Source organism: Aptenodytes forsteri, unplaced genomic scaffold (assembly GCF_000699145.1).
Source record: "Aptenodytes forsteri isolate BGI_AS27 unplaced genomic scaffold, ASM69914v1 Scaffold376, whole genome shotgun sequence".
NCBI classification, from domain to species: Eukaryota; Metazoa; Chordata; class Aves; order Sphenisciformes; family Spheniscidae; genus Aptenodytes; species Aptenodytes forsteri.
This window is the reverse complement of record NW_008796056.1, coordinates 2,719,896-2,730,371: the sequence shown is the minus strand read 5'-3', so window position 1 is coordinate 2,730,371 and position 10,476 is coordinate 2,719,896. Positions and strand designations below refer to the sequence as shown.

The 10,476-nt window shown below is 37.2% G+C and overlaps 1 protein-coding gene across 1 annotated transcript in view; it reads left to right on the top strand.

The window, feature by feature from the left end:
- TMEM135 (transmembrane protein 135) overlaps positions 1 to 10,476 on the top strand; it is a 185,485-nt gene that overhangs the window by 114,209 nt on the left and 60,800 nt on the right. The window contains exon 6 of the mRNA XM_019473930.1: positions 1,798 to 1,844. Coding sequence (XP_019329475.1) covers positions 1,798 to 1,844 — 47 coding nt within the window. The remainder of the gene's footprint in view (positions 1 to 1,797; positions 1,845 to 10,476) is intronic.

Below are 10,476 nucleotides of genomic sequence, written 5' to 3'. Positions count from 1 at the left end.
AAAACTGGGTTTTTTGCCATTTCTCACTTATTTCTCAATATCATTGCTCGGGCTGTCAAGGCTTCTTGTCCCTTCTGTCTCCCAGAAATGGCATCCAAAGAATTGATGATTGTTGTTTGAATGATTAAATACGGTTTGAACTTCGGAGGGTTAGGGCAGATCTTTTTAAGTAGAACTTGGGTTTAAATTTAAGTCTGCTTGCGCTGCTAGTTTGAACTGAAATACATAATTGTCCTCACTTTATCCTAATGATTTCATGTAAAACTGTTTCAGATGTTCACATTTTTGATGCAGAATAATAACATATGATAGTACTGGTGAAGGAAAAGGAAAAAAAATGGGTAGTTTACACAGTAAACATTATAATGTCTTGTGTGACCTAATTTTAAGTCACACACCAGAGGACTTAGAAAAGGGAAGTAGTCTCATTGTAAGATTTTTTTCCTCTGAAAGTCATTGTAAACTTTTCCTATTCAAATTTTTATCACGCTTTCTGATCTATATCAACACGCAGCAGCCTACTGTTCTGCGTGTTTATAACCTTCAAATATGCACTGCTGCCAGCATTTCAATTTCTTTTCACTTAAGCTATCTGTATCCTATCATGATCAAAACTTCTTGTACCCTTGAAAATAAGTGCAAGTGTTTTCTAAAACACTTGCAATTTTTCTGTAAGGTTTTTGCCTCTGAATGATGGTATGAATATGGGCCAGTGTATCTAGAACAAGACAGTATTTTCTTGCTCTCCTGCTGTATCTGGCAAAGACGGCATGGAATAAGGCAGGTTATGAATTTAAAGCATGGTGTAGTTGTTCCTGAAACAGCTATATGTACAAGCAGTTCTACAGTCAAGGTACAACGGCTTGTTGGTATCTCAAGAAGGATGCCTTCATCCTTTCTCCCCTTCTCTGCTCCTGGCACGGAGATCCCCCTCCATCCTTTTTGCCTGTGCCTGCTCTGGTGCCTTTACACCCTTCCAGTGATCTCCTTATCTCACCAAATTGGCATAAAACTCTGCAAAGTTTTGGTTTACTTTTTTTTCCTCCTTGAGGTTGTTTTCTTCAGCATTTTTGGGTCACTGTGCAGGTGGTAAGGAGGAGGTAAGAGCACTGAGCTGGGAGCAGAGGGGATGGGAGGAAGAAATAGGTCGTTCCCCTTGCTGTGCTGGAGAGCTGCTAAGTTTGCTCACTGACTCTTCTATAATCTAGAGCAAGACTGGATTATTCCAAGTGAGTTCAACACGAAGATAAACTATTAGAAAGGATACTCTTATTTGGGAATAAATTATCTACTCTCAAACTCACTCGAAAGTGGTTAAGCAGAAGCAGCTGTCTGTACAGACGTCTTAAACGTCCTGCCTTTTAAACTGAAACTAGCAATATATTTGAATAAATCACAAAAGCAAAGGCAGTCAAAAGATAATGTTTAAATTTCCATTCTACTGCTTTATTGTTTTCATTCTATTGTTTTATTTTTTTCCCTATTCTATTGTTTTATTATGATTTTATTATTTATTATTTTATTCCAGGCTATTTTAAGTGGCATCATTTGCTGTGTGTCTTGTCCCACTCCCCTGGTTTGGATTTCATATTGTTTTTAACTTCTACAGGAATGGCTCAAAGTCCACTAGAAACAAGAGAATCCTTTTTGGTGGATTCAGACAAGCTTTCATTCTGGCCCATCAAGCGTATAAATAAAGTGTAACTTTTATAGTAACAGTTGTAAAATCTTCATGATCCAGAACATGCAGTAGTAGTGTGATGTTTTATGTAATAACACTCTTTCTCCTTCTTGTAGGTCCTTTTGTTCTGCATCACAGCTGCTCTGTTCATGTTCTTTTTCAGGTATGTTGCTAGTATATCTATTTATGTTTGTAAAGATTATTTTAAACAGCATTTCTAAGAGCTTACTTGATTTTTGGTATTAATCTGAAAACTTGTATTTTCTCAACTCAAGCTTTCTGAATTAAGTAGAGTGCTTCCACGGCATTTAAAAACCCGGTGCTGTGAACATAGTTGAGCTAAAAAGGGAAATGCTGAGTGAAATGCTTTAAATCTTCTGGAGATTATACTGATTACTTAAGGAGCCTCCTCTCATCTCATAATTAAGACCCTGGAGATCTAACATTACATAGCATGAAAACGGCTGAAACGCTGCTTTTCGTATGTGTTCTTAAATAGCTTATGGCAGGGAAGATAACATTTTTTTTCTTCTGGTGAAAATAGAGGAGAACAGGAAAATGAGATTTTACAGTCTTACATAATATCAAATATTTGACATGCGTGCAGGTGTAACTACCGTCTTTTAATTTTAGAGTAAACCAGTTTCACATATGTTTTCACAAGTTATCAGTTGTATTCCTTTTTTAAAACATAAAGTAGTGGGGTCAGATGAGACACTCAATAACTTCTTTCTCTCTCGGTTTGCAAGATATGTGTAATAAGTAATCTACCTTGTCATTGTTTCCCTTTTAAATACCAGACCTCTCAAATTTTCTTTATTATATCTCAGGCTGGAAAGTTGCTTGCTAAAGGAACCTTTGACTACAACCCTTTGACTTAGAATTTTCTGTGGCATGTAGCCATCCATGGTTCTTCAAGCCGTATGATCCCCTGGTAATTGCAAAACTCTGGAAGCTGCAGCTTGTTTTTTCGTAATTCCATTACTTACGAATTACTTATGGATATTGGCCAAGAACAGTCTGTGGATAGGGGAGAGCTGTTAATTTAAAGGATTCGAAGAAGAATTCCTCCTTTCATCTACCACCCATTAAGACCCGTGCTTTGGCAGTCTTCTCCTTGCTTTATTTTCTTCTACTTCCCAGAGTCATATGGCCTAAGAGCCTCAGAGAATTTGACTTGTAAGGTTGAAGTTAGACACCTGTCTGTGTGAATGCCAATTAAACCAACTCAAAACACTAAAATGCTGGTCAAAGCTGTAAATGTTGTATGATGTTGGAGGAAGCTAGTTGTCTCCTGTCTATGTCTTTGGTAATGAACCAGTGTTTTAGAGACAACATGGAAGTTAAATGAGAACTGACCAGAGCCCAGAGGTATTTGGCGAATTCCTTCCTGACCTGACACAGCAACGCTGACAGTTGAATGGGCTCCAAACCGCTTTCTCTTCTAAAATTAGTCCCTCCATGCCAGAGTTGATGGATATCCTGTTGAGCAATCATCAACAACATTTAATTCCTTTGTCTCTGGTGGTGTAACAGAGGAATTAAAATACAGGACCAGGAGGTTATAGGTCCATTAGTTCAACTCTCAGAGAAAAAAAAAAAAAATTGTTTGTAAACACAAACTAAAACAGTAAATCAAAGTAGATTTATAAAAAAATAATTAGCACAGACCAATTTATTTTCTTTTTTCTTTCTGAGTGAAATCAGTTTTGTGTTTAGAACTTCTTTACAGTGATTCATGTGGTACTTTTCTAAAGTAACCAGTTATAGATGGTCTGTGTGAAAATACCTTTGGGGAAGCACAGAACCCCCAGGATAATATGTGGACAGAGTTGTTGTCAGAGGTTGACTGTCAGACAGAGGACGTGTTGACTGTGTTGACAAGCACCTACTCAGGTCCTCCATTGTTTAATATTTGTATATTTAAATAATGACAAAGATAACAGCGGAAATGGTGATTACGTGTGTAGGTAAAATGGCTGGCTGGGAACTGCAGTTACTTTGCAGAACAGACTTGGAATTCAGATAGGTGCAAACTGGAGATACGATCTGAAAAACTATAAAGCTGCTCAGTAATGACAAGGTTGAGGTAATACATTTACAGATAAGGAGCTGTGGAGAATCAAGTGGAGAATCAAATGGTTTGGGAGCAGTTCACTGAAAAAAGACCCAACAGCAGTTGTCACACTCTGCCAGCTGAGTGTAAGTCAACAATGTCACATTCCTGTAACAAGGGAAACGCTGTTACGGGATGTATAGGGCTTGTGAGGTACATAAAGTTGTCTTTTTGTTGTACTTAAAGCTTAAGAATGCACTTCTGAGTGCATTTTTGTGTCCTTTTTGATTATTACACACCAAGAAGAATACGGAAGAGGCAGAGAAACCTCAGAGTTTCTCCTCCAGTGATCTGGAGTTTGGAAAACATGGTTTATTTAAAAGGATGGATTGTGGTTGTTTAATTTTAAAACAATAAATAAGGGATGGGATAACTGTCTTCACGTACGTACAAGACTGCTGAAAAGAGGAAGAGAATAAATAGTCTGTTCTCGCTGGCTGTGATAGAAAGGATAAGAGATAACAGAGCAAGACATTTCTCCTTACAATAATAAATTGCAGCACGGATGAATTCACTTAGATAGTGGGGAAGGAAATCTTAAGAAAGAAGCGGTGAAAGGACTCTCTGGCAAGGGTACAGATTGTCTATCCTTTCAGATTTGTAGGAGCAGATTTTGGATAATACAGGTATTGCCACTTAGGGAAAGGAATATTTGACTTCCTCAGTCTCTTCCACTTCTTGATGCACATCAATGGCTGTCATATTGTGAAATATTTGATGTAATAAGCTGTCAAAGACAGTGGCCAGTAAAGTCTTTGGAGGAGGATAATCTTGCTGTCCTTTGTTGAATGCAACTTGAAAGGTATACCTGGAAAAAAAATCCAAATTACAGCTCTGTGCTGTAGAAATCACCATGTCTGGTAGAACGTATGGAGTGGGGACAGGAGGGCAGTCAAAGGCAGGGAACACGTCAGTGGTCCAGGCGGGCAGGGGCATCTCTGAAAATTAGTAGAGGGAGAAACGTGACTCTTCTACCACACTGAATTAAAGTGTTCTTCCACAATATCTAGTAATGGAAATATAATAGGAGAGGAACGACTACTCAGGGAGAAGACAGACGGCAGAGAGGTCACTCGATCAGTCATCAAAGTTTTTGTCCAGTTTGTCTGGACTGGGACTGTGAGTTGGTCGTTGTCTCACCCCATATGTGAATTCATCATTGATTCCCTTTGGTAAGATTTCGGATGGCTGTCGGAGGAATCCTCTATGGATCTATCCAGAGCCCTGGGGGAGGCAATCTTCCCGTCTCCATTGTTAGCTAAAATAGAAAAGAATTGGGAGAGTTGTTAAACTGCATTTCCTCTGTTTAATGACCCAAAATCACTTCAGCCTTTTCCTAATCATAAATGGCTCAAACTGACAAAATCATGTTAGAATTACAGTACTTTTAGAAAAGTCTCAGAAAAACACCTTATTCAAAGTCAGATCTGCTTGGCTTGTAGAATATTTTCCCATTGACTATAAAATGCTGTTCACTGCTAACAAGCATTTATTGATACTCTCTTTCAAAGATGTCTTTTTGTCCTCCCTGCCCCACCAAAATGTCCTAAAAGGTGCTGAGAGCAGTAGCACTTTTGGTCACCAAGATCATATGTAATCCCTTTCATCATTAAAGATAAAATCCTAATATCTAAATGGTGTAATCTGAAGCTCAAAACCTTTCTAAAAAGAGACTTAATGTCAGTATACCTCTATGCTACCAAAATATGACTGATGCTTGAGAGTCAAATGACACAAGGAATAAAAGCAAAGTAGTCTTTATTTTCTGAGTTCTTATAAATTGCCTTATGTGAGGCTATTGTTAAGTTTTCTGAACTTAAAAGTGATTAGTGTCCCCAGTCAGTTGCTCTGGTTGGCACTAGCATTCCTAGCAGCTCCAGGGTTAGCTGAATTTAGCCACTATTTTTGTGCCATGTAGTTTTGGGCTGGATCACTTTCCTTACACAGCTCATACCGTGCTGCACAGTAGCTGGCATCGGCGCTATGAGCCCGTGGTGGTAAGTGATTGGGATAAGCGTGGAAAGCAGAGATGCTCTTCAGCATTCACATGGACTTTTGTCATTTTAAAGTGACTGCATACCAGCATGGCTTAAGGTGATCTTTGCTGAACCTAGGAGATGAAAAGTTATTTGAGTTGGAAAGTTCAGAACTGTTTTCTTTGTGGAAGAATTAAGATATATTCTATACATCACACAACTTTCAGGATATCTTTCAGGTTGCCATGTTAATAACAGCCTGTTAAGTTGAGCTTGCTTAGTGTTGCTTCTGGTAGGCAAGCGCTCTGGTTGATAGTTACCCACTAAAAGAGAACAAAATCGATATGACACATAACTGTAACATGATCAAACCTCTCCCTTGATGTGGGTATTCTTCTACCCACACTGTTACGAAATACTTCTATAACAGATGTATGAATCTTGGTCTATGGAAGTATAGGCAAGTTCTTCTCAATTTATTTGAATATTTCCTTTTCTAGTATAATGAATTTTCTCAGTATCTCATTATAATGTCTATCTTGAATTATTTTCAAAACAAATTCTGTAATGGTCCTTTGGCCAGGCAGTTATAATTTGCTGATGCTTCTCTCTGACTGCCAACCCTTACACGTCTGATTTCTTCCTCCAAAGCAGCAGAAAGGCTCAAAAGCCTGTGTAATGGATCTGGGGAGTTTATTATTAAAAAAATAGAAGTATTCAGATAATCTTCCTATCATTTGGTATAGAAAAGGTTTCTCCAATTTTAAAATGAATGCCCTTTACTCTGTTGGAAAGCTTTGTCCTCACATTGTGTTGACTTGCTAACCCTGATCCTCCTGGCCTATCCCTACGGCAGATGTTTTACACTAGTTGAAAACTTCACCAAGCAGCCTTGATATTTATCACTCGAGTTTCCCCAGAATTCTGTTGGACTGTTCAAACGTTATTGCATCTACTACAGGACAACAAGAAAAAGAAGGTGCTAAATCTGAAGAGTTAAGAAATGAGGTTACAGAACTGAAATCATAGAAGAAAAACCAGGAATAATTACTCCAGAGTAGATAAAGTGAGAAGGGAGTCGGAATGAAGGGTAAATTCAGAAGAGCACTATAGAAAAGAAGAGGGAAGGAGTGACTGAAGAGGGAAAAAATAAGATCATGTCAGCAGATGGGAGAAAAATAAGAGAATATACTAGGAAAAAAGCAGCTGAAATGCAGATGATAGGTTTACAAGCGACAAAGTTATATTTACAGGCAGAGGAAGCATATTTTAGTGTAGTATTTTTTCTTTCTTCTCTTCCATCCTCCTTTTCTGGTACTTTTCTCCTACCTTATACCTCCGTTTTTTTCTCAAAATGCTTCTGCTCAACTCCACTGGAAGTGATGAAATTATGCATCACTCATTTGTGGATAATTGTAGTATACAGCAACTTGTATAGTGCCATCTGTCATACGTGTATTTAATGCACACATATAGTTAACCACAGTTGAAACAGGATTCTTTCCCCTTCCACCCTTTTTTTTCCTCAAAAACTTACACACAGAAGTGTGTCTGGGGAGAGGAACATTCCCAAATCTTCAGGAATTCATTTTCCGGTGACATTGAGCTCCATGGGAACTTAATACTCATAGCTTACTCAAAAAGAAGTCATTTGTGATGTCATATGATGTCATGTATGATTTGTTTAAAAATGCACCATTTTTTAAAGTGTCTTGGAACAAAAGCACACTTCTCTTTAATGCTTCTATTTAAAAAAAAAAATTACAGTTTGCATGGAATTAAGGTTATGGGTGGAAAGGTTTTGGTTATACCATGATTTCGTGTCATCTTATTTCAGTTTGAATAATTCATGGTACTGGCTGTCCAGAACACCGTCTTAGAATAATTGAATAGAATAAAACGAACAAGCAGGAGGAATCCTATAATGTGTAAAATAAATATTTGTAAAATACAATTGAATTAATGTTATTGTAGTAGCAGTTTTATTTGGAATATGACACTTTTTAGAAGGTTGAGGATAATTGAATAGAATAAAACGAACAAGCAGGAGGAATCCTATAATGTGTAAAATAAATATTTGTAAAATACAATTGAATTAATGTTATTGTAGTAGCAGTTTTATTTGGAATATGACACTTTTTAGAAGGTTGAGGCAATGGCTGTACTATTATACATATTTGAAGAAATCCGCATAATACAGAACTTGCAATCTCTGTGCAATAAATGAACACCTACATATAAATCCTATCCACACAAACTTAGAAAATCCAGCAATTTGGGTGAAGATGTGTTGGCAGACTACAGCACTGGTTGCTATAGCAGTTAATCCTTAGACTATATACTACCGGTTTATAATAGGCATATGTTAATTCATCTGCTCTGAACCCTAGAAAGGAAAGCTCCACGTATGAGCTGAAACTAGCTATTATGGGAAGTTGGATGTTTCTCATGATTGATTGATCATAAGTTGAGGATAAAGTCTGCCTTCCATAGAGATAAATGTTAAAATGTTATTTTCTGAAACAATAATTTCAGGCAATCAGGAGTTATTGCTGTTATTTCACAAAGTAGAACATGGTATTTTTCATAACGCAGGGTTTGCATAGCTCACAACAGAAAGCTCCTGATCTCTTCATGTCGTTTATATATTATCTATTGATTGAAAATGGATAATGAAAAACATAGTGAAAAGAACATCTAAGAAGCGCAGATGCACTGTCATATACTGCCATTAAGACGGAGTATTGAAACTTGTGTAAAGTCACTGAAAACCTTTAAGAAAGGTCCTTTTGTTTGCTCTCTCTCATTAATGAAATTCTAGCCTCCCAAATTACAGCTATTTACTCTTCTTTCCCCGTGAAACACACATCCTGTAATTTATTCAGTATTTTCGACATGATATTTCGAAGTGCCTTTATTTTCTTTTAAAGATGTGCGGTACCAGTGCCTTATCAGTCTCTCATTTAATCACCTAAGCTCCCTTTTGTACAGAAGCAACTACTTGAAAGATATTTTTGCCTTTTAATTCTGCTGTCTTTTTTTACTGTAGGATAAGCAAGCTTAGTAGTCGGAGTTGCTATTATAAGGGTTTAGTATTAAATAATCTTCCCCTTTCTTACAAAGGTTATTTTTAAGTCTTTCACATTTGCTGTAGAATTCCAGGAGTACATTAAAAGTCCTCTGCTATTGAATTATTAGGTAATAAATCAGAAGAAAAAAGCAGATGAGAATTTTTGTCTGTGTTTATGTGTGTTTTTTACTGTCCTTACATAAACATCTCAAAGTTAGTCGTTCAAAGCATTGTTTTGGTAACTGTCATGCAACTTGATTTCTTAGGTATTTTGGATGACCTGGTGAGTAGATGAAAACATTCAGTCTCCTAAGAAATGCTATAAATATCAGTTTGTTTTATTTAGTGTGAGCAAAAGTAAAACACGGTATCGCAGGAGGGGGTTGTGGATGAGAAGATAACCTTATATGTTAACTCTGACACTTCCCTGGCAGAGCACTGGCTTTAGAGTTGCATAGGCTGAGTTCAAATGCAAATATGGGTAGAAAGGTGAGATGATCTATCTTCTGTTTATATACCAATAGAATGAAAGGTGGAAAAAGTATTTTTACTTCTTTATTTTAATGAAGCACATTTTTTTTCTCTCTCTCATACTCTTTTACCAGACTTCCACTGCATTTCACTTTTTCTTTTTTGTCCCTTAAAACTTGCAATGCCATGTAGTATTGTTCTGGTTTTGGTTTGAAGGGAAGTTGCTGCCAAGTTTTGCAGAGCTCTGGTCCTAGCCCTATGCTGCATTCACAGGAGAGGGAGACTGGTCTCCCCAGGCTAACGTTGTGTATCCGCCTCTATCTCAAAAACGATATAGTAGAGTTAAAGATATGTTTTAAGCATGTTTTTTAAGTGGAAGAATTTGAGTTTTAGATTTTCATACAGGTAAGAAGAATATCTAGACTTACAGGTATTGCAAAGAAAATGTATATTAGGGCGCAACATTGCGGTGTACTAAAGACACACGGTGGGTGTCTTTAGTCGATTCGGGAACCTCTCCTGACGATGTTCTTGCACCTTCCTTCAGTCGTCTGCAGTGGCTGCTGTAAGAAATCCGTGAGCAAATCCCACTTTTTCTATTTCTGTGTTCTTACATTTGCAAGTACAAATCACTATTTCTCACCTGTTCATTTGGGTAGTGCTGGAGGAATGGGACAATAATGGTATTCATAAAATTAAAAGAAATCAGTTCTGATTTCCAGTCTAGCATTAAAGAGAACCTTACAACAATTAGATCTTTAGCATGCCTGTGGTGCCTGTTGTAAATAGGTTTTCAAGATTCATCTTCAATTTTAGGTACCTGTCTGATATATTTAGGTTAGGAAATATGAGGAGAAAGATGGGCAAATCAAGAGGGCAATTCTCATCTTGTGTGGGCTTAATTTATGTTGCAGAGCTGCCTCTCTCTAGCTGACGATACAGGTGATTGTTACCAAACTTACTTGCATAAATCTAGGTGGAATAAATCTAGGCTAGTGTCTTTCCTTAAAGTTACGTAGAAACGATATTAAAATAATTCTGAGAGGTAGTAAGTGTTAAGAATTCATTAAATGCTGAGAGGTCATGGAAGATGATCTTTCTAACTTATTCTGCATACATGGCTTGTATTATACTTCTATTTCATGAACCCATTTTTTAGCTT